The 24,664-nt window shown below is 45.1% G+C and overlaps 1 protein-coding gene across 3 annotated transcripts; it reads left to right on the forward strand.

Annotated features, from left to right (window-relative positions):
- The first annotated feature begins 1,502 nt into the window (after positions 1–1,502).
- UBE2V1 (ubiquitin conjugating enzyme E2 V1) lies at positions 1,503–24,230 on the forward strand. Of its 3 annotated transcripts, XM_081917386.1 has the most exons (5): positions 1,578–1,650; positions 6,079–6,343; positions 14,731–14,879; positions 22,795–22,920; positions 23,723–24,230. In XM_081917386.1, exons 2-5 carry the CDS (start codon positions 6,301–6,303, stop codon positions 23,867–23,869), a joined length of 465 nt encoding a protein of 154 aa, XP_081773512.1. In that variant the 5' UTR covers positions 1,578–1,650; positions 6,079–6,300; the 3' UTR covers positions 23,870–24,230. The 3 variants fall into 3 exon arrangements, with proteins under 3 accessions (XP_081773513.1, XP_081773512.1, XP_081773514.1); XM_081917387.1 differs by lacking the exon at positions 6,079–6,343 and having other exon boundaries at positions 1,503–1,650; XM_081917388.1 differs by lacking the exons at positions 1,578–1,650; positions 6,079–6,343 and adding an exon at positions 8,548–8,641.
- The last annotated feature ends 434 nt before the right edge of the window (positions 24,231–24,664 follow it).

Raw genomic sequence — 24,664 nt, forward strand, 5'->3', positions numbered from 1 at the left:
TATTTGTCTGACAAATAAATTAATATTTTAATTTCTCTATTGCTGCGTTGAATATTTCATTCCAGCTAAGCGTTAACCACAAGCAGAGGTGCTACAGTTTATCGCTTTGACATCTGCTGGAAGGGCGTTCCACAGGGCGGGCGCCACTACCGAGAAGGCCCTCTGCCTGGTTCCCCGTAGCTTTGCTTCTCGCAATGAGGGAACCGCCAGAAGGCCCTCGGCGCTGAACCTCAGCGTCCGGGCAGAATGATGGGGGTGGAGACGCTCCTTCAGGTATACTGGACCGAGGCCGTTTAGGGCTTTAAAGGTCAGCACCAACACTTTGAATTGTGCTCAGAAACGTACTGGGAGCCAATGTAGGTCTTTCAAGACCGGTGTTATATGGTCTCGGCGGCCGCTCCCAGTCACCAGTCTAGCTGCCGCATTCTGGATTAGTTGTAGTTTCCGAGTCACCTTCAAAGGTAGCCCCACGTAGTGCATTGCAGTAGTCCAAGCGGGAGGTTATACAGCCCTGGCTCAGAGTCCTCCCTGTACAGCAGATCAGGTGGGATGGGCAGAACAACATGCTCCCGGCCCAACCTGAGTTTGGAATTAGCAGCCTTACAGCATTTTTCTAAATATCTTCAGGTGTAATCACAGTAATGAAAAGTGCAGCTGAACACCCTAGTTACTTAAAGATCTGGATTTTTACCACAAAACTCACAAACTGGCCCATGGACCCAAAATTATATTTTCCCCCCTTCCTACTTATGAATTGTGGCCAGGGATTCATTAGGATTCATTCAGGCTGGGGACTCAGGCAGCTGGCTTTAAGATAGCAAATGTTTTAACTTATTAATGTTTTATTTTTTTAACTGCCAGGGAGGGCAAGACTGGTTCAAGAAACAAAACAAAACAAAACAAAACAAACTTGTTGGCTGGTGGGGGTGCCATCTGCCTTGAAGAAGTAAATGGTCTTGGGCTGACCTTCTCCTGTAAATTAATGCTATTATTTTGCAAGAGAGCTAGTATGTCATCTGCAGACCTGCGCCAAAGTTTTTTTGCAGTTGTTTTGCAGCGAAAACCTAGTGCTTTGCAGCGCCCCACACAAACCGAGTTATTGATCCATCAAACATGGGGCTTGTACCTAACATGAGCTACCCTCTGATGGTTTTAAAAGAGGATTGGGCATGGAGAATATGCTTCTGAACACCAGTGGCTGTAAACCAACGGGAGGGGAAAATGCCCTTGTGGTCCAGTCCTAATCCATGGCTCCCCCACGCCTGGTTGGCCCCTGTGAGAACAGGATTCTGGCCTAGTCGGGCCGCACGGGCTCTTTTGTTATGTTCTGACGTCCCGCCCTCCCGAGCGCCTCTTTTTCCCCGACGAAATACGTGCACCGCAAAGACGTTTCAAAGCAAAACGACAACCCGCGCGCTGCGCGCAGGCCAGCTGCGGCGAGACGCTGTTGGTCCCACCCGGACCTCCCTCGGAAGGCGTGTGCGTCTGCGTGCGCTTTTGTTCTTTTGGTTCGCCGGGCCCCGCGCCCTCCCGCCCCCGGAGCCACTTACCGCCGCCGCAGCTCACTTCCCGCGTTGAGGTGACGTGGGCGGCAGGGAGGCCGGGCTCGCAGCGACAAGCGGCGCAAGATGGCGGCCACCACGGGCTCGGGTGAGCGGGGGACCCGGCAGCCGAGGCCGGCCTGGCCTGCGGGAGGAGGGCACGGGGCCTCCTCCCCCGACAGCGAGGGGTCGGGGGTCCTCGGGGACGGGAGGAAGGAGGGACCCGCTTCATCCTTCCCCCTCAACCAGGCGGGAGCCACCCGGGGCTCGGCGGCTGGGTGTGTCTGGGGCCCGAGGGGCGGTGGTCGGGGAAGCCGGTGTGCTGTGGGGCCGGAGCGGGGCTGAGGCGCGGGGAGGCCAGGGGCCTGGGCCGGGGTGGCGCTGGAAGGCTGGCAGGGGCGGGAGGGGGCCGGTGGGCTCCGAATGAAACGTGTCAGGGAGGCTGATGGACGGGACCGCATGCGGGCAGCCAAGTAGAGCCTCCATGTTCAGAAGCACTGCACCTCCGAAGACTGCGGCGGCCCTCGCGCCCTCTCTCCCAATTTCTAACTGCCCTTGTCCGATTCCCTGGCAGGCTGCGACTAAGAAAGCAGGATCTGACGGGTTGCTCTTTTTTGCTCTTATTTATTACAATTATATGCCACCTTTGTCTTCCAAGGAGCTCAAGGTGGCCTGCATGGTTCTCTTTCATCCTCTCAACAACCCTGCGAGGTAGGTTTTTCTCAAACCTGGGCCCCCGCCCTGGATGCTGTCAGATTGCAACTCCCATCACTCCTAGCCAGCAGAACCATAGCTCAGGGATGATGGGAGTTGGGTCCCCAGCTGTTGTTGGGCTACAAGTTTGAGAAACCCTGGAAAAGAGGGTGACTGGCCCAAGGTCACCCAGTGAGCTTTGTGGCAGAGTCAGGATTGGAACCCTGGTCTCCCAGGGTCAAGCACTCTTAAAAGCATCACGCCACACTGGCTCTTGCGGTTTTATTTGGGGTGGCCACTGAGGAATCTGGACCTGGAATGATAAGCAGCTGTTTTATTTTCTTGCTGGATTATATCCTGCCTGCCTTCTCTACGTTGGAACTTAAGGCAACGTGCATGGGACTCCCAGGTGGGCTCCATTCCAGATGCTGATCAGCCCCAGCACTGATTAGGTTCAGCAAGGTGGCTGCATCCTGTGCCGTCAGACTGTGCCCTGTGTTCAAGGTTGTTGGGGTTTTTTGGAGCACAGTGTATTTTTCAGTCACTACTGCTGCTTTAAAAAAAGAATTACGTATCTTGGTTTGCCAGCATGGAGGCCTCCTGGTATTTTGGACAATGACTCCCATCAGTCCCAGCTAAAATTGTCAGTGTTCACAGGTGATGGAACTTGTAGTCCTGGAGTGCACCACGTAGGCCACCCCTGCTGTACATTGATCTTCATTTATTGTAAAATGCATGGAAGTCCTCCTAGGAAGAAAAATGGATATAAATATGTTAATCTATCTGTTTAGTACAGGATGGGGTGTGACTTCTCGGACACTACTTAGAGAAGAGGCAGGCTAGACAGGAAGACAGATAGATGTCTTGCAAGGAAGCTGCTCTCTAATTATTACTGTCTCATTCATCCTCCAGAATGCTTCTCTTGCTACACAATAGCCCCAAGTGGTTGACTAGTGTAGCATAGTAACAGCTAGTAGCCCCAGTTAGCATGACAAATGGTTGAGACTTATGGGAGTTGTACTTCAAAATATCTGGCGGGCAGCATAGTTCAGGAAACCATGAACCAGGAAGTCTCTGATTCAAATCATGCCTCTGCTATAAGCTCACTAGTAAGGAATTGTTAGGTGAGCTGGAGGTTTTTCCATCCCTGAGTCCAGTCCCCACACCTATCATGGCAATGCTAGACAACCTAACCAGGCCACCATAAGGACTGCTGCCATTGTAAAGTGAAGCATTTTGGATACTAAAACGTTATATGCATAATAAGTATTTACTAGGTTAGTCTACAAATGGTGATCAGAAAGCATCATAGCTGAACAGGGTTTTGAACCTCACTCTCCATGTTCAAGCTCAGCATTGTAACTGCTACTGTCCATAAAACTGATCAGTTTTCAGGAGGTAGTAGAGTCAATGATAGTAACCTTGGTGTTCGTAACAAGAGGATGAGGCATAAGTCAGAATGGTTGTATACTACGTCTTGTAGTATACAATTTTTCTAGATTTCTTACCTGTAAAGAAATGGATGGGCGTCTAGGAAACTCAGTGCAGTATAGAAAGCTAGTTAGATCTGGGAAAAATGAGTTCAAGCTCCACCTTTGCTGTGGACAAACTGCATGGCTTTTAGCAAACCATGAAGTTCCGTGGCCACATCCTTATCCTGTAAAATGGGAGCAATTGTGATGCACCTGCCATGATTGCTGCAGTGTGGACAAAGTAATTAGAGGGGAGTTACTCTCTTAATACCAGAATTCATAAGAAGAGCCTTCTGGATCAGGCCAGTGTCCACTGTTCTCACAGTGGCCAACAAGATGTCTGTGGAAAGACTAAAAGAAGGATCTGAGTGCAACTGTATTCTCCCAATTGTGATTCTCAGCAGCTGGCATTCAGAGGCACACTCGGAAGTAGTTCAATGAAACTGATTGGTAAGAAATTCAGGATAGACAAAGTCAGGGCAGAATTACAGGAATGCTCTTTCACGAGTGAATTGTATCCATCTCTTGAGTTAGAGTGATCTTGTATTTTTGTTGTTGTTGTCTAGTCGTGTCCAACTCTTTGTGACCCCACGGACCAGAGCATGCCAGACACTCCTGTCTTCCACTGCCTCCCGCAGTTTGGTCAAACTCATGTTGGTGATCTTGTATTTTAACCTCTATTTAAAAGCAACTTGGTTTGGTAGCTAATAAAATGACAATTGGGTGCTCACCTTTAAAGCCCCAAATAGATTTGGCCCTGTGTACACGAAGGAGTCTCTCCACCCCCAACGTTCAGCCCAGATACTGAGGATTAGCTCCAAGGGTCTTCTGGCAGTTCCCACAATGCAAGACCAGGCAGAGGACCTCCTTGGTAGTGCCACCCAGTCTATGGAACACCCTCCCATCAGATGTCAAAGAGTTAAACATTTATGTCCTGTTTCAGGAAGCTTTTAATGTTTGGTGTTTTGTTTTGTCGCTTTATATTTTGTTGGAAGCAGCCCAGAGTGCCTTGGGTAACCCAGTCAGATGGGTGGAGTATGAACTATTATTATTATTATTATTATTATTATTATTATTTTTACTGATGAAGAAATTTTATTCTCAGGATTTACCATTGATCTTCTCAAATTCTTTTCTGGCTGTTGCTTCAAATTTGGCTCTGACCAAGATGTTTTAAGGCAAAAATTGGCAAAGGAAATAGCATGCTAGGCTTCTATGGTCAGGTGGTTATTTAATACTCAAAATCCTTCTTTCCAGAGCTTAGGATAAAATATATATCTAGGGGCTATAACTCTATACAGTGGTGCCCCGCAAGACGAACGCCTCGCAAGACGGAAAACCCGCTAGACGAAAGGGTTTTCCGTTTTGGAGGCGCTTCGCAAAACAAATTTCCCTATGGGGTTGCTTCGCAAGACGAAAAAATCTTGCGCGTCCCCGCGGGTTTCCCCCCGCTTTTCCGCCCTTTTCCTAAGCCGCTAAGCCGCTTAACAGCTGATCCGCTGATAAGCCGCTTAACAGCTGATCGCTAGAAGCCGCTAGACCGCTGTAGCGCTAAGCCGCTAAGCTGTCAATGGGCTTGCTTCACAAGACAAAAAAAAACGCTAGACGAAGGGAATCGCGGAACAGATTCTTTTCGTCTTGCGAGGCACCACTGTATAGGGGCTTTGTTACTCTATCCTCACAGCAGCCTTGTGAGGTGGGTGAGCCTGAGTCAGTCCCTAGTCTGATGCTGTAAGCAATATACCACTCTGTTATCACTCCTCCTTCCGGGCAAAGTTCTGTTGAGCAAAAATATGTTTCCTGAACTTGTTGGACAAAAATGCCTACTCTCAGTTTTAAAGTGTTTTTTTTTTTTTACAATAACAACAACAATGTTGGAAAAAGTAAAAATACAAAATCGTAAAAACACAAAAATTGTGAACCAGAGAAATGATTAAAGTTTGCTTCACTCCTCATAACTGATACTTTCTGCCTTGCCTGTGCTGAATAGAGCTATAACATTGGTTTTGTTTTCATGTTCTGCCTTGAAACTTTAGCATAGAGACCTATTTAAATACATTACCACACAGGAAATAATTCTTGAATGAGGAATTGAAAAGCTACCTCTGCTGCTTTTAGAACCAGTTTTCGTTTTAGAAGTTTGAGGCGGAAGTATGGTTAACAGTATTTTGCAAAATGTCAGTTAATTACTTAAACTTGCTTGAGGCTCACATTTTTACAGAGATGTTTTTCATTCTTCCTATAAATGAGTTCTGTTTCAGCTACCAGATTTGAAGTGCTGGCACCCCAGTTCTCAGCACTTGCACTAGCTTGGTGTACTATCACTGCAGTGCCAGCCTAATGCCATGTTTTGTGCCATTGCACTACAACAGTGGGTGGTACATTCTCTGTTTGCTCTTGCAGGAAGTTCTAGCACTGGGCTGTTTGTATAAAATGTGATGCTGACATGGGGACCTCATGTCCTTTCATCCTGTCAAGCCTGCAGTCTCTTAATCCTTTGCAGCTGCTGACTTTGCAGTTTAGACTTGGTTGGAAGAAGAACAAGGCAAATGACTTTTATTTTCCTGGATGGCTTTGAGAGCATTCACTGAGAGATGCCACTCTCCTATTTCTCAAAGAAACAGACTTACAGTTTGGGTGAGTGGCTTCCACATAACATTAGGCAGGCACCTTCATTGTACAGTTTTAGGCGACTGCCAAAAGCTTTTATTTGTTTATTTCAGCAACATAATTCAGTCATGTATATTTGTTTTTAAATTCAGTCAATACTGTCTGTGTTTTACTGAGAATTAATTTAACTGTGTTATGTGCACTGTGAGGTTCATTGAGTAAGTGGTTTATAAAATGCCTTAAATAGCAGGATAGCTGGGTAGTAATTTAGAATGTACCAGGCCCATGCACATTCAGATAATGCCTGCCTGCCTGTCAGTCTCTACCGCAAGATTGACCTTGTACAGTTAAAAGTAATGAGATGTATCTTCCAATTTTGATCATGGAAGGACACACATGTGTATTGACAGTTACTGCTTAAATTTGAAAAATAAATAATGGGGTTTGATCATATCTTGAAGGTAGAAGGTGTGGCCTACAGATCTTGAACTCCAACTCCCACCAGCCCTTGCCAGCATGTTTGAAAAAATTCTTCTGGTGTATGTTGAATTTAGCATTGTGTGAGATAAATAGATAGATAGATAGATAGATAGATAGATAGATAGATAGATGTGTGTGTGTGTGTGTGTGAGAGAGAGAGAGAGAGATTTTGAAACAATCTTTTTTGAAGTAAGCAACTAAATAATAATAATAATAACAACAGCAACATATTGAGGGCACCATCTTGGCTACCCCTGGCCTGCAGTGTGGGTTTGGGCAGTTCTTAATACTTTTTTGGAGCAGAGTGTCACGCTACAGAACTTCTGACAGTAATTCAGGTTAGGGTGCGCCTGCGCTTTTGTCCTTTGTCATGCTTAATTTCTTCTTGTGCTTTCCCCTCATTACTTTTGTATTGCATGAAGATTTAGCACAGGAGTAACAACGTGTAAAGAAATGCAACCACCCCTGTGACTGTTTTTGCGGCTGGCAAACATGTGCTTCTCTAGTAGCAGTGAGCAATATATGGCATATGGACAAATGAGGCTGTTAGGCAAATGGTCCACCACACCACTGGCTGCTCTGACTGGCAGAAACTCTCCAGGATTTCAAACAGAGTGGGGAGGGGGGCTTTTCTAGTCTTACTACTTGAAATCAACCGGAAATGCCTGTATCTTGGGCACCTGTGATGATGAGTTGGCAGCCTTCCTTTCTATCTATGAAGCTGTAGTGGTGTCTACCGATTGTCTACCAATAATCCTTGCCAACTGCCCAGTGCCAAAGTTTGGAGGAAGGCTAGGGATTGTTTGACGGCTGTGCAGCCAGGGTGCTCAAAGATCCTTGGTTGTGCAGGGCCAAAATAACAATACACACCACCTGTAGGCTTTTCACGCTCCAGAGCAGGAAGGGTGGGCAGGGAGAGCATTGTCCAGTGGTGTATTCAGGCTCTGGTAGCCAACAGTCTACTCTTTCCACCTAGAGATACCAGGAGGGCTTGATGGGAGCAGAGGGTGCTGTAGCTGCTGAGTGCAATATTTGGCTTTCCTAACAAGGTGAGCAAAAAAATATAGATCCCTGGTTAAAGGTGGGTTCCTAAGCTTGGAAAGGTTCAATGCCTAAAAGCTCTAGAGGATTGTGTGGAAAATCTTGGTCTACTTGTTTGAAAAATAATGAACACATAATATCCAGAAACCCATGCTGTGGTCCAGAAAGGGAGATATTTCTTACAGTTTAATAGAAAGGTTAGTAATTTATAGCCTATCTGAACAGTGGGTGAAAGGAAAGTCGATGCTATATTCTATGTTTATGTGAGTTTGAGCAAAGGCTGTAGAGGGGATGTTTCTTTGGGTGAAAAGTAAGTCCCATTTCAAATGCATACATCAGGGATTTCTTTTTGTTTTCAAACTGACAGGGAGCATCTTTTCTAGCAGGTAAATTAGAAGTCAGCATTATGTGTTCAAAGAAAATTAAAATGCGTTGTCCAAAATGTCAAATAGATTTATGTTTTAGGTTCATTCAGAATAGGCTGTGAAAAGTAGAAACAACAGGATTCATTGATACTAGCTTCCATTGATGTAGAATTCAGCATACGAAAGATCTTGAAAGGGTTGTTTAAAACTTAGGACAGTTCCAAACCAATTCTCTTCTTTGTGAGTAGGATGAAACCCTAATAAGGGCAAAGTGTCTTTGGGTCACCATTCTGCCAGATGTTTAACATTCCCTTCTCTCCCTGCTTCCGATTCAGATGGAGTTGGCTCTTGATCAGTAGCAAGGGTGCACCCCAGGATCTATCAACTATCAAAATTATGAAAACTTAAGATTTGTGACTGTATGGAATTATAGATAAAAGTAGGTTAATTTAAAATAGATTAGCTGTAACGTATGTTCCAAAATGTTATTTTTACAAACCTGTGTAATATCCATAGAAACCTTTTTTTTTTTTAAAAAAAGAGTTCTGATCTCTTTAGAAATAATGAATTTTATTACGAAATCACAAGAATCAGCACTGTGATCTCGTGAATGTTATTTCGTTTGTGGTAATACTGCCTGGCTGTTTCTATTAACGGCATGGAATGGTATTCATAGATTACAGTGAGTAATATCTACCCATGAACTCTGAATAACCTCTGACATAAGATTGTAAGAACTGACTTTCTAGTTTAGACCAAAGGCCCAGCTGGGTAACGAATTGTGGCCGGTGAGCTGCCCTGGGAAGTTTTTGAGCAGTGCAGGGTGGAAATAGCTGCCCCTTATTGAGCCCTAGCAGAAGTGCAAGGCCTTTGAATATAAAGCTATTATGGCAAATGCTTCTGATAAGTATACCTTATCAGAATTTGTCTGATCTGTTTTATGGCTTCTGTTAAGACAAAATATCCTTTTAAATATTTTGTTGTTGTTGCATGTGCTGTGTATTCCCCCAGTGGGGTAGGAAAGTTGCATCTCAGTGACAATTGCATTATGTACTAAGAACAGGAGAATGAGACATGGATTGCAGAATCTCTGTGCCTCTTACAATGCCTAGGTGTTTCCTTAGGTGCATAAAAGAGTATAGATGTTTTAAGTGACAAAGAGAGATTGGTAGCAAAAGCAGGTGATAATTCTTGGAAAATATTGTAGCAATGAACGGTAGAAGATGCTGTGAATCAAAGGATCTGATAAATGCTAATTTTGACAAAGGGGTGGGAAATCATTTGAGTTTTAAACCCCAGTTTAAAGCATAATGAGATCCCAATAGGATGGAGCAGTTTACCTTTCATTGCCACATTAAATTCTGCCTGGTTAATATGACAGATTCATATTTTAATTAAGCTTTGGACAGGAAGCAATAGAATGTGAAACACTTAAGTGCCTTTCTGGGTTAATATTGAATCTAATCCTGTATCTCAGACTGGCATGGTGCCACAGAGATGCAAGGTGCAAGCTTGAGAGCTTGTTTTCTCTTCCTGCTGAACTATTCCAGTAAAACAATTGTGTAAACCTGATAAATCTGTCATCAGTCAAAATAGGATGGGTAAACTAGCTCAGCCCCTAGGCTATTTAGGTGGCTACCTTCCGGTGCAGAGGCAGACAGTTTGCTCTGCCATGTTCATGTCTGTGCCCTTCCCATTACATGTTTGCTCATGTTCATGGCAGAAAAAGTTGTGTGTTGCTTGTTGCCATGCTTTGGGTGCAGTGGCAGCATTCTTGTGCTTGTGATCTCTGAAATATAGTTGGGAGGAATCTCCAAGAATCTCCCACAGAGCCCTAGAGTGCCTTGGAAAACAGCAAGAGGGTTTGCTGCTTTCTGAGACTCAGCACAACAGGGAAGAATGCTGACCTCTGCCCCATCTTGAAGGTGGGGAAAGAAACGGGAACCCAGCCCAGCCAGATTGCAGGGGCTCAAAGAAATTTGGAATGCCTCCAAAACATAGCATGACATCTTGGGAGGCGGGCATGGTTGATGTCACAAACAAATATTTGCTGGTTACCTTGCCAGGTGCCTCCTCAAATAAACTAGTTGCAGTGCCGAGCTGCGGGGGGGAGAGAGGACATCTTAAAATTTTGAGGTTTTTAGTGATGTTTCCATAGAAATGTGTTTTGACAATTTGACAATTGTTTTTAATATTCGGTTGGAAGCTGCCCAGAGTGGCTGGGGAAACCCAGCCAGATGGACTGGGTATAAATAATAAATTATTATTATATATTGTTATTATTGTACAGCAGTGATCTGGAATGCCGCCTCTAGATCATCAATTCAGATTTGGCAGACAGATCATATGGTGATATTGTAGAATTTAAATAATAAAAATCAGAATTTTTACTAAGGGTGGCTTTTTAAACAGTGAAATTATTATTGCCTGATTTGAGTTAACGTATATATTGAAGCTGCTATCAACCTCTCTGTTTTTTTGGTTTTTTTACTACTGTAGGTGTCATTGTTCCCCTTAGGATGCAAAGTAACAACTGAGTAAATGATCAGTTCTGCTGCTTGGCGCAAAAGTGATAATAGGAGAGAGCAGGATATTCAGGAAACCTGTCACTGTGTCAATTATCTTATCAAGCATTCATTTTATGCTTTGACTTTTGAAAGTTCTAGCATGGCTGTAGCAGAAAAGCTTTGCCAAAGTAAAATCTATTGCAGGTGATAGTTATTCCTAAATGGTGCACCTTAACTTCTTTCCAAAGGTAGAAGTCTGTGCAGCTAACTAAATCCATAAAATACTACAAATGCAAGATTAAAACAATCATAACATACTATTGTGTTAAATCATCATAAGCATATGAAGGGGGTAACATAATATGTGCTTAATAATAGGTGATGAACACCCATAATAGCAACAGGTCTGTGCTGTTGTCTAAAATGTCTCTTGAGTAGCCACTCATATTAATGATTGGTTAATACTGGTTTTAAATATTTTTATGTTGTACACTGTCCTGATACTCTACAACAAATGGTATACAAATACTTAAATAAATGCATAATTTTTCTAGTGTTTTCTTCTACTATCTAAAAGTCAACTCTGGCAGGTCTTCCCTATAGACTAAGAGCTTATCCACATTTGATCATTATTTAGCAGTTAATCCACACACGCACACACACCCCAATTCAGTTGAGACCAAAGTTGTCCACCTCTACAGATAATTTGTATTTGTATTTGAGGAGCAACTTGGGCCTTTCCTGTTCATATCAGTAGGCATTCCCTTTTGTGTTTGTCCTTGTTTCCTAATTTGTTGATTACCGGTATATTATGCCAATTAAATACAGTGGTAACAGTGGAAACTCTTTCCTATACAGTAGTACCTTGGGTTAAGAACTTAATTTGTTCTGGAGGTCTGTTCTTAACCTGGAACTGCTCTTAACCTGAAGCACCACTTTAGCTAATGGGGCCTCCTGCTGCCGTTGCTCCGCCGTTGCACGATTTGTGTTCCCATTCTGAAGCAAAGTTCTTAACCTGAGGTACTATTTTTGGGTTAGTGGAGTATGTAACCTGAAGCGTATGTAACCCGAGGTACCATTGTACAGACATAGTACGCATCCAGATAGCTGTGTTCAAAAGGAGCACATTTCTTGGAAGAAGGTGTCTTCTCAACTGTGATATATTCTCATGCAAGCATTATTAGTCATTGAACCTATTTTAAATTGTACCTAGAAATGAATAAGTGGGCACTTGCTCTCAGGAAGTACCTTTTTTTTTTTTTTTACTAACTAGAGTATTCAAAAAGTCCTTCTGTATAAAGCATGTTGCACAGTAATAGACATTAGAGTTACAAGAGGTAGAGAAGATGTTTCTTGTTCTTACAGAAAAGAGAGCAGTTGGTATATCAGATGTAATTAAAGGTATAAGGAAAATAACATGTACAGTGGTACCTCGGGTTACATACGCTTCAGGTTACATAAGCTTCAGGTTACAGACTCGTCTAACCCAGAAATATTACCTCGGATTAAGAACTTTGCTTCAGGATGAGAACAGAAATCGTGCAGCGGTGATGCAGCGGCAGCAGGAGGCCCCATTAGCTAAAGTGGTGCTTCAGGTTAAGAACAGTTCCAGGTTAAGAACAGACCTCCAGAACGAATTAAGTTCTTAACCTGAGGGACTACTGTACAGGAAAGAGTTTCAGTCAAACGCTTTGACTTTGCCCGATACAGTGAAACTGGAGAGTTCATATTTGTCATGGTTTCACTGAAGAAAAAAATGTAGTAGGTTCACTCAGATGGTTTATAGTATCTGCTAAACAGATCTGAATTGTTTTCTGCTTAGTTCATGTTGCTTATAAACTGTTTATATTGCATTTTCCCCTGCATCATACTTATTAAATAATATAAGCTAAATATTTGTTTCTTAGCTTTCTCAACCTTCATGGAATGTAACTGAAATGTGTTCTAGTGAGTTTTTCCATCACTGTTGGATAGCTATTGTTCTCTTGAGAAAAACCTTTTGGCTGCTAATTTGGAATATACTAGTATACTTAATTCATTGTATTTTGAGTTGTTGGGCGATTGGGTTTGCCTCTGTAAGGTTCTGTTGTACTTCTATTATATTTTTCCTAGGAGCAGACCCTTAGTGGAAAAGCAACTCATGCATTGAACTGGGAAACCCAGCCAGATGGGCGGGGTACAAATAAATTATTATTATTATTATTATTATTATTATTATTATTATTATTATTACCATATTTTTTGCTCTATTAGACGCACCAGACCATAAGACGCACCTAGTTTTTGGAGGAGGAAAACAAGAAAAAAATATATTCTGAATCCCAGAAGCCAGAACAGCAAGAGGGATCTGGCTTCTGGGATAGCCTCTTGCTGTTCTGGCTTCTGGGATAGCCGCGTGAAGCCTCTTGAGGGCAGCGGCTATCCTCAAGAGGACAGCAAGAGGGATCGCTGCGCAGCTGGGCAGCGGGAGGAAGGCTCCCCCAAGAGCTGTGCTCCCTTTAAAGAGCGCACGGAGCCTCTTGGGGGCTTTTCCCCGAGGAGCGAGAAGGGCAGCCCTTCTCCTTCCTCGGGGAAAAGCCCCAAGAGCCGCACACATGCTCCACACGGCTCTTTAAAGGGAGCATTGAGCAGTGCCTCCCGCCTGCATTTGCTTGATAAGATGCATACACATTTCTCTTTACTTTTTAGGAGGGGGAAAGTGCGTCTTATAGAGCGAAAAATACGGTATATTAACTAGTAGTAATCTGCTGGAGTAGCATGCATCCCCCCAAGCCTTGCATTAAAAATAAATGTTTGTTAGACACATGCTAAGACACTGGTCCAGTCAGTAAAGCAGCTGGTACTGTTGATTATGTGAAGCAAGACGGTGAACCAAATGGGTAATTGGCCTGATGGAGAGAGGCTGCTTGTTCCTTTGACAGGATGGGTGAAAACTGGGATTTCTGCATAGTTCTTTTCTTTCTTTCTTATGTTTAGTTTCCCACAACTTTAGTCAGTCAATGGGTACCGTTCTTTGAACTTGGGTCCTGTTTCACAGGGGTGCTACAGCACAGCTTAGATCACCAAGAACTACTTCTTCATTTCTATAAAGTTGAGAGGACTGCATCACTACATTACCCGTAGAACAGAATTTTTGTTGCAGTTTTAACTTGGTGGGTTTTTAAACCCATTCCTCCATCACTGTTGTCCCCCCAGCCTTCCTTCTGGTTGTCTCTGCCACCTGTTGTTGAACTCATAAAAAGCAGCACACAAGACTTTCACTGATCATAATTGACACAGTAGGGATGCAGGTAAACCATGCAGTGTGGTTGGCTGGCTGCCACTTTCTGCGGAAACTTGCCAACTCCACAGTGCATATTTGCATCCAGGGAAAGGCAAAGCAAAGCAGACATTCTGATGGTCATTCTCTCTCACACACCCCTCCAGTTCTACTCTCTTCCCAAAGAAATGAGAAAGGGCCACAGATAATTGTTACCTGTGATTTTTCTCGGGGACCTGATGTTGGCTAGCAGATTTGCTTGCATTGTGCTGGCCCAGTGTAGTATATAACTCTTGGGCATGCCATAATAGCCTCTTAAGTCTGGTAGCATAATGTGGTTGTTCTGCCGCTTCATTGAGGATTTTCTCCAGGCTCCTCTTCGGTATTGGTCTAAGATTTTGTAATTTATCCGTAAAACCCAAATGGGATACCTTCTGCAGAAACTAACCTTAGATGCATGTTGTTGTTTTCTTAAGCTGTTGTATATTGTTGAAATTGGTGTGCATTGTTGCTCACATTAGTATTATCTTACTTGTAACTTTATTAACTGCACCATTTCTCACTTTGAGGGCTGCAGTCCTATACCCATATCCTTGGGAGAAGCCCCATTGAATTCAGCAGGACTTACTTCTGAGTAAACATTCATAGAATTGCATTGTTAATTAATACAGTGTTCAGCATACTGGTGAAAAGCATCAGCTACCTTATTTTATTACTGTAAGTTCTCATCTCAAAACTGCATCCTGATTTATTTATTTTTAGGTGTAAAAGTTCCTCGTAATTTTCGACTGTTGGAAGAACTTGAAGAAGGTCAGAAAGGAGTTGGAGATGGGACAGTTAGCTGGGGTCTTGAAGATGATGAAGATATGACACTTACAAGATGGACAGGCATGATTATTGGGCCTCCAAGAGTAAGCATAAATTTAAACACAATATCCTATAAATCCCTGCTTTTTCTATGTCTGTTTCTGCCAGTGTGTGACAGGGTTCACTGGTTTTTCTGCTTGTGGCTTTTGTCGTATAGGTAGTGGACAGTGTGGACCACGTCATGCTAAATACTTGGAGTAAGATTTTTTTTGTCCAGAATTGGGAATAAATCAATTAACCTAGGTTCAGTATTTCTGTCTTTATCCGTGCTAAATGTTGGAAGAATATATCAACCATTTTTAGATTGCAGCAGCAGCAAAACACAATTTGGCTTTTTAAAAACATTATGGGATGTTGCTGTGATTTTCTGTGCCTGGTAGACAATTTGTATTCGTCCCCTGGAGTCCTGCATACCCCTTGAGAGACAGTTTGCAGACCAGTAAAATATCAGACTTTTCTTACACCATTTCTAGAAAATAGCATGTTTATCTAAATGGGAAAATGTCATACAGTGTCCCCCCTCCCCAATGTTCAATAACAGCCAGCAATGGGAAGTTTCCTGTGTAGGTGGTGTTAACCATGTTCTGTGATGCCTCTCTTTCTTTCCTTTAAAAAAGCACTTTATTCTGACATACCCTCACTCATGGGAACATTAACTTGCTGTCATGTAGATGCATGCATACAGACACATCTCTGAGCTGTATTTAGGTGTACTTAGTCATACCATGTACACAAGCACACACAACCATCCACAGGACACAAGTTTTAAAATACAGTACATTCTTGGAGACATGCCTTGGACATGTGCTCTTTTCACCTCCATTCTCAGGCAGGTAAAATAATGCACCCTGAAGTCTCCTCTTCTGCCTGCTTTCTTCTCTTCTTCCTCTCCTTACTTTGGTTGGATAGTTGCAAGTCTTTCCCCCCTCTTAATTATTTCTTTTCTTTTTTGACATTCTCTGCTTTCCTTTTAGCTACAGACAGTGTAGCTAGGAGAACGAGAAAGTGTGAAGATAGTATGAATTGTTCTGATAAAATACCTTGGGCCAAATTCAGCTAACAAGTCCCACTAGCAGATGCCCACATAAGGACTTCTGCTAGCAGGCGTTGTCTGCTCTCTTTCTTCATGTGCCTCCCATGCCCCCAGTTTGGGGGGGGGGCGTTGTCAGGAGAGTCCCCAGAACACACAGTGGGAGAAAAGATAAGGGGGATTGTTCCATCTGGCAAGCTGAAATACAGTCCATAGCACTGTGTTGAATTCCTCCCCTTATTTATTCTTACCAAAGCAGTTGCAAACTAATATATATTGTGCCTTAACAAGTTGCTAAGTTATAGATTGCTATCACAGAATCCATATGTAAACCCTTTTGAGCTCCTAGAAGGAAGGTCAGGGTATGCATCTGTCAGGGAACTGACATCTAAAGCGCCGGAGGCGCAAAGGCTCACTGAGGGTGAGAGAGCAGTAGCAGCGGAAGAGGGAACCAGTAGAGGGCGAGCAAGAACTCCAAGGGAAAGTGAGTCGGAGGGATGGCTCAGAGACGCTTCAAGCGAAACCAGTGGGGAGGTCTCAGGACCTCCTATAGGGACACCCACACCTCGACGGAAACTGTCACGCCGAGAGGCCAGACGACGTGTTTCCGTTAAGGAGCTTTTATGTTGGAAACGTTTCCGAAAGCAGCCACTTTCGGATTCTACTAGTGATTGACGCAGCCATGCTGGAGGGGCTCCGTCACAGGCAGAGGTTTGAAAGCCTGATCAAACTCTGAGGGACTTGCATTTTACGCACAAGCAGCTCATCGTCCCATCACAGCAATCCGAAAGTCTCCGAAAGCCAGCTTGTGCAGGGAGAAGCATCATGAGCAATCCAGCCGGAACCGGGGAAGCAGGAGCAGCTGGAGGAGGTCCAAGCCTGGAAGAAAGGTACAGGGCGTTGGAGATCCAGTTGGCGCTGCAAACGGCGAGGCTTGAGGAGAGGAGGGCTCAGGATGCAGAAAAGGGAAAGGAGAAAACCACCCCGCTCGCCAGAAAGGTGCCAGGATTGGTGCAGAAATTCGGGGGGGATCCCAGGAACTATCATGCCTTTAGAACAGAGATGCAATACGCTCTAAACTTGCAGTTTGATGACTTCCCCGATGAGGAATCGCGAGTGGCGTATGTGATTGGCCATCTCGAATCCGGGGCGAAAGATTGGGTTAGACCCCTGATGGCAGCGAATAATGAGATCTTAAAGGACACGAGGAAGTTTTTTCGTGCCATGGACCTGATGTTTTCCAGCGATATTGAGCAGGGGGTGGTGCGAAGGCAGTTAATGGCTTGCCAGCAAGGAAGCAGATCTGTCCGTGAGTACTGGACTGAATTTACCATGTTGATTCACAAATTGGGGTGGGACCTATCGGCGGAGCCCATCCAAATGCTTTTCGAAGAGGGGCTTTCTTCAACCGTCAAAGATGAGCTTTCCCGGGGCCCCAGGGCGGAGTCTATGGACCAGTTAACCAAATCTGCGCTGGCCATAGGAGCGCGCCAGGAGGCGAGGGCTATGGAAAAGCGGGAAGGGAAAGGAGACCGTTGGAGGGAGTTCCGCATTCCAGACATTCCAGAGCCACCTTTCCCGCCGGCAGAGCCGATGGAAGTTGGAACAGCGCGGGCGCGCGCAGTTTCAAATCCCAGTGAAGGGCGGAAAAAGGAGGGAAAGAGCGCCAAGAGATGTTATCTCTGCCAACAGCCAGGGCACTTTGCCAGAGTTTGCCCACAAAGAAAGGAATGGCAAGGGATGGCAGGAGCTGTTGGGGGAAAGGAAGAGGAAGGCAAGGAGCAAGTAAAAGCCAACGCCTGGCTGCCACCGTTGGGGCACAGCAGCCAGGCCAAAGAGCAATGAAAGTGCCCATGCCAGAACCCCCCAGACCCGCTTTAGTGATAGAGGTGTTACTAGAACTGCCAAACGGACACCCACTAAAGGTCAAGGCGCTTTTGGATTCAGGCAGCTCCTGTAATTTCATGAGTAAGGAGTTTGCAGCTGAGCACCAGATACAGACTATCCCTTTAAGTAACCCCTTGCAGGTGACTACGATTGACGGCAGAGAGCTGTTGGGGGGAGAAGTTAGCCAACAGACTGTCCCGATGATAATGAGAGTGGCAAGGCACACCGAACAGATAGCGTTTAATGTGGCCATCCTGGGAGGAGCGCCCATCATTTTGGGGATGAGCTGGCTGGCGCTACACGATCCGCTAGTGGGCTGGCATCAGAGGGTGGTCTCCTTTGGGTCAGCGCATTGCCTAGAACACTGCAAGGAGGGGAAGGTTTCGGGAGGAGACAGAGTCACCCTAGCGGGGATGGAAGTGATGGACAAAGGGAAGGTGCCCCCGCAATACGCAGATCTGAGCAACGTATTCAGCGAAAGGGAAGCAGACAAACTGCCACCGCATAGACCCTTTGACTGTCAAATCAACCTACTCCCAGGGGCCCAACTCCCAGTAGGCAAGCTGTACGCCATGTCAGACAGGGAGATGCAGGAGCTGAGGGAGTTCATTGACAAAAACTTGAAGCGAGGTTTCATCAGAGAGTCCCGAGCGGTGGGGGGCAGCCCAGTGTTCTTTGTGGACAAAAAGAACACAGACAAACCGAGACTGGTGTGTGACTTCAGGGCCCTCAATGCAGTGTCGGAGCCCCTGGCTTTCCCTATGCCCCGAATTGATGACATTTTGACCAGAGTAAGGAAGGGAAAGATTTTTACAAAACTGGACCTGCGGGGGGCGTACAATCTGATACGCATAAGGAAGGGAGATGAATGGAAGACCACCATGTTTACCCCGTTGGGAGCCTTTGAATACCTCGTTATGCCCTTCGGTCTACAAGGGGGCTCCGCGTGTTTTCAAGCTTTTATAAACCACGTTCTGGGACCTTTGCTCTACAAGAATTGTGTGGCCTTTTTAGACGACGTGTTGGTGTATTCGGAAAATGAGGAACAGCATGTGAGGGACGTTCGAGAAGTGTTGGGCAGGCTGCAAGCCAACCAGCTGTGGGTGAAACTGGAGAAGTGCCAGTTTCATACCAAGGAGGTGGAATTCCTGGGGTACCGCTTGTCAGACAAGGGATTGGCCATGGATCCAGGCAAGGTCCAAGCGGTACTGGAATGGAAGACACCGAAGACCAAGAAGGACGTGCAAAGATTCTTGGGATTTGGGAACTTTTATCGGAAGTTCATCAAGAACTTTGCCCACTTGACGGCGCCCATCACCGACTGTCTCAGCAGCAAGAAGAAATTTGTTTGGACGGCAGAGGCGGATCGAGCCTTTGAAGAACTGAAAAGGGCTTTCGCCTCGGAAGAACAACTTCTGCATGTGGATTTACGAAAACCCATGAGAGTGGAAACAGATGCATCCGACCGGGCGGTAGGGGCGGTCCTTCTTCAACCGGGGAGGAGTGCGTCGGAGTGGAGACCGTGTGCCTTCTTCTCGCGGAAGCTGAATAAGTCCGAGAGGAATTACACGGTGTATGACAGGGAACTACTTGCCATTCACGAAGCATTCCGGAGGTGGAGACATTTATTAATTGGGGCACAACACAAGGTGCAAGTGTGCACCGACCACAAAAATTTAGAGTATTGGAGAACAGCTCGAGTGCTCAACCAACGACAAGTGAGATGGGCACAGGAATTCTCCAAATTTAACTTTGAGATTTGTTATGTGCCAGGCCCAGAAAACGTCAGGGCGGATGCGCTCTCACGCAAACCAGAATATTGGGAAGGGGAGGGGGTGATCGAAGAGAGACATGTCATCCCGGAGGACCGCTGGGTGTGTGGGGCGGCGATGGTGGGGCAACGAGAACTGGTGGAGGAAACGGAAAATGATGAATATGCCCAGGATAAGCTCAGAGGTCTCAGGGGGGAGGGCGAGAGCCCCGGAGGTTTTGAGGAAAGAAATGGGGCATTGTATTACAAAGGGGCACTGTATATACCCGAAGGTGAATTGAGGGGGAGAGTACTCAAGCAGTTGCATGATAGCCCCACGGCGGGACATTTTGGGCAACACAAGACCATGTGGTTGGTTACCAGGGAATTTTGGTGGCCTAAGGTGAGGGAAGATGTAAGGGAGTATGTAAGAGGGTGTGACCAATGTCAGCGAGCCAAAGGGGAAAGAAGGGCGCCGGCAGGGTTATTAGAACCTTTACCCACACCAGAACGGCCTTGGGAAGCGATATCAATAGATTTTATGACGGATCTGCCAAGGTCCAAGGGGAAAACAGCCATCATGGTAGTAGTAGACCTGTTAACTAAGATGTGCCACTTTGTAGCATGCTCACATGCAGTCACAGCGGAAGAAACGGCGAAGTTGTTTGTGGAACATATCTTTAGGTTGCACGGGGCTCCCTCGAGGGTGATCTCAGATCGAGGCAAACAATTTACTTCCAGGTTCTGGAGGAAGCTCATGAGCTTGTTACACGTGGAAGTCAATTTTTCAACTGCCCGGCACCCTGAAACCAACGGGCAGGCGGAAAGGGCAAATGGCATTCTTCAACAATATCTTAGGTGTTATGTCAATGACAGAGAGAACGATTGGGTCGAAAAGTTGGCGTTGGCAGAATTTGCCTACAATAATGCGGAGAATGTGTCCACAGGGATGAGTCCCTTTTTGGCTAATTACGGGTGTCACCCCAGGGCATTTCCAGGGGAAGGAGGGGAGAGATGGAGCGTCCCAGCGGCTGAACATTTTGTAGAAGAGATGGAAGCCATCCATCAGCAGCTCCAGCTCAACTTAGAAAGGGCTAAGGCACAATATAAGAAGCAGGCAGACAAGAACAGAAGGGAAGGTGAAACCATAAGGGTGGGGGATCAAGTGTGGTTGTCAACCCAAGGGTTGCCGTTCAAAGGGGGTTGTAAGAAACTGAGGCCCAGAAGATTGGGACCCTTTGAGGTGATTCAGCAGGTCAACCCGGTAGCTTTCAAACTCCGATTACCCAATCACATGAAATTGCACCCAGTGTTCCACAGGTCGTTACTGTCACCATACAGGGGAGGAGGTGAAGGGGAGCACGTCAGGGGACCAGCCTTGGAAGAGAGGGAACGCCGCAACCATGTAGCGGAAATCCTCGATTCCAGGTGGAAGGGAAATCAGGTGGAGTATTTAGTGGCGTGGGAAGGGGAACCGGAGTCAGAAAACACCTGGGTAAGTGCGCAGGAAGTCAATGACGAGGTTTTAACAGAAACGTTCCATCAAAGGTTCCCGAGGAAACCTCAGCCGATAGCAAGGTTTAGGAGGGAGTATTTCGGCACCACCGATGAGGAAGAGGAAATGGAAGGGTTCGCGGAGTCGGAGTTGGAAGAGGGAGTGGACTCTGATGACGAAGAGTACCTAGAGAGTAGGAACAGCAACAAGTGGAAGGAAGTGTTCGCGACGTCGGAAGATGAGGGAGGTTCTTTCAAGGGTTTTACCTCCTCACCGCCAGTAGGAGAGGAGACGGGAGGGGGTGAAGGGGGCCCTGGAGGGGAGGTGGATGTCAGGGAACTGACATCTAAAGCGCCGGAGGCGCAAATGCTCACTGAGGGTGAGAGAGCAGTAGCAGCGGAAGAGGGAACCAGTAGAGGGCGAGCAAGAACTCCAAGGGAAAGTGAGTCGGAGGGATGGCTCAGAGACGCTTCAAGCGAAACCAGTGGGGAGGTCTCAGGACCTCCTATAGGGACACCCACACCTCGACGGAAACTGTCACGCCGAGAGGCCAGACGACGTGTTTCCGTTAAGGAGCTTTTATGTTGGAAACGTTTCCGAAAGCAGCCACTTTCGGATTCTACTAGTGATTGACGCAGCCATGCTGGAGGGGCTCCGTCACAGGCAGAGGTTTGAAAGCCTGATCAAACTCTGAGGGACTTGCATTTTACGCACAAGCAGCTCATCGTCCCATCACAGCATCTAACAAATTTAGGTCATATCCAATGCTGCGCGCGAATGTTCCACTCAACGCAATGCAAGTTCCCTTCCCCGCATGTCCTCAAATCTGTTTCAGAGGGTGCTCCAACCTTCTGGAGGAGATTTGGTGGGTTGTGGGGGGGGGGGAGGCTGCTGCTGCAGATGAAAGGAAAGGAAAATTCTATTCCATAAGCAGAAGTCTGCTGCTCTAGCACATGGGTAAGCATTGGATAGGATCCTGAATTTGCAAGTCACTAGGTCACATTGAACAGTGTGCATCTAATGCCAGCTGTTCTTGTCAATCTTTTTTTTAAAAAAATTGGTTCCTGGGAAAGCTAAGTGAGAATGCGGCCCCAGGTCCATTAATCTTTTGCTGCATCCAAAGGTTCCACTGAGCAAGCTGTGCCAACTATCTAAAGCCTTTCATTCCCCATCCCATAACTGGTTCTGAATTATATATATTCCATATATGGAAGCAAAGGTCCTTCTCATGCTGGAGGATCCTTGCAAGCAAGCAAGCCATGATTTAGTGCAGAGTTTCCCAAAGTTGGGTCTCCAGCTGGTTTTGGACTACAGTTCCCATCGTCCCTGATGACAGGTTCTGCTAGCCAAGGATGATGTGAGTTGTAATCCAACAACAGCTGTAGACCAAAGTTTGGGAAATCCTAATTTCGTGGAGTGCAAGCTTACAGCTCCTTCCTCCCCCACCACTATTTTCAGACCCTGACAACCAGTCATCACAAAATGGGCAAAGTTTGTTCAGAAGAGGGTGGCGTTTTGAGTGATAGATACATTGATTTGTCAAAAAGAAGAGAGAGTGTGATCAGTTACATCTTGGAGATGTAAAGACACGTTTGACGCTTCCATTAGACATGAATGTCCATCCATATTGAAAAGGCGTTTCCTATTGTATCATGAAATCAGTTCATGCAAACAATGAGGGCACAGCAGAGTGGGAATGTTATCTATGCTAATCTGAAACTTATCTCTCTGTATATCACCTGAATGTGGTCTTCTTTCGGTGATGGATCATCTGACACACTTTTTTTCCTCCCTCAGACAATTTATGAAAACAGAATATACAGCCTTAAAATAGAATGTGGGCCTAAATATCCAGAAGCACCTCCATTTGTAAGATTTGTAACAAAAATTAATATGAATGGAGTAAATAGTTCTAACGGAGTGGTAAGTGTTACATCCTTTGTGTCCCAGTATTTCATGTACTGTTTTGTTTGCCAGTTTTCAGATGGGAACAGTTTAATTCATCTATGTAAGCATATAGCTGTTTCTTTGTTAAATCTCCCTTCAAAGTTAGTGTCTGCATTACAGCTGTATGCGTTTGGAAGAATTTCAGTTCTTCCATCATCTTTTAACTGGTTCAATTTAAACAAGTTTGCGTAATAACCAAAACTGCAGTATAGATAGATGCCTTTTCCAGATACTGAAGGAAGTACGATAACTTATCAGTTAATAAACAAAACTTGCTGATAGACGGAAAAGAGGTCTTTAGTTTTTTTTCTCTGTAAATTTCCTATGGCAGTAACCAGAACCGAAATAGCCTAAAAATAAGCAAATGTGCCTTTCACCTTCCAGCCCTACTAATTTAAATTGGCTTTTGCTGATTGATTTGCTAAATCTTTGACTGATTAATTTACAGCCTTAGGCCAGAATCTGAAGTACTTTAGATATGTTTAATTTTGTGTGAATGTGATTGGTTTTTTTTGTGTGTGTTTTTTTAAAAGAACTTATTCTGCAAACTCCCCACCACCAATGGGGGTTTTGAAAATCCAGTTTGGTAAAAGTGATGAACTGTGTACATTGGGGGTATTCTTCTTTTAAGAAGTACAACTCAAAAGTCACCTTGAGCGTGTGATAGTACTTGTGTGAGTCTTTAGATCCTGGCAGTGGTCATTTTCAGTGTTACAGGTGCAGTGGGAATGCGAAGCAATTTAAAACTCATGGCTGTGGTTCTTTTATTTGTTTTTAGGTGGATCCAAGAGCCATATCAGTCCTAGCAAAATGGCAGAATTCTTATAGTATCAAAGTTGTTCTGCAAGAGCTCCGGCGTCTAATGATGTCTAAAGAAAATATGAAACTCCCTCAACCACCTGAAGGACAATGTTACAGTAATTAATGAAAAAAAAAACCCCAACAACAACAGAAAAATCATGCCCCTTCATCAATTTAAGCTCTCTCCATTTTCCACAGTAGTAAATTTTCTAGATGCATCTTGTAGACCTCCAAAGTACTGGAAAGGAAGTTCCCTTGCAAAGGAAAGTCTATCTTGAGATACTGTAAATGATACTAATTTTTTTTTTCCCATTTGAAAATAAGTTGTGCTATAACAAATAATGCTGTCATGTGTAACCACTGTCCATAGTTGAACTTCTGGTATCAAGAAAAAGTCTATTTAAATTTATTACTGTCAAGACCAGTGTGGCACATTGAACTCGACTGTGAAAAAAAGCATAAAAAGCAAACGTCACACAATCACATTGCTGTGTGTTTGGCCTGGGTTTATCTCTCTCCGCCCCCTTTCTCTTTCCCTTTCCGTCTGACTTGTCTGTCCGCAATAGGGTTGACGCTCAGGGCTATTTATTAGGGTAGACACGAAGGGCACAATCCGCGGGGAAGTTCTCCTAGACCTTTGAGAAGAAGCGAGGCTGCGCAAGAGTGTTGTCCCAGGCCGTTGCTCAGATCTCATTCATTCCAGTAAGGCTTGCTGAGGACCATGTCTCAAAAGGACTGTGCCCAAAGGTTTTAATCCCCAGTCCTAGGCTGGGGTTATCTGGACTACTAATGGGATGTGTTGGTATCCTCAGTCATCCCTCCCTTTGTGCAGGCTCTAGTAAAATGCTGAGTGTGTCTCGGGGTTCTTCTTTATTTTCTGTTTTTTTTTAAAGAATACTATAGTATTTTTTATTTTTTT

The sequence above is a fragment of the Podarcis melisellensis genome (genome assembly GCF_964234715.1).
Source record: "Podarcis melisellensis genome assembly, chromosome: 6".
In the NCBI taxonomy this organism is placed as follows: Eukaryota; Metazoa; Chordata; class Lepidosauria; order Squamata; family Lacertidae; genus Podarcis; species Podarcis melisellensis.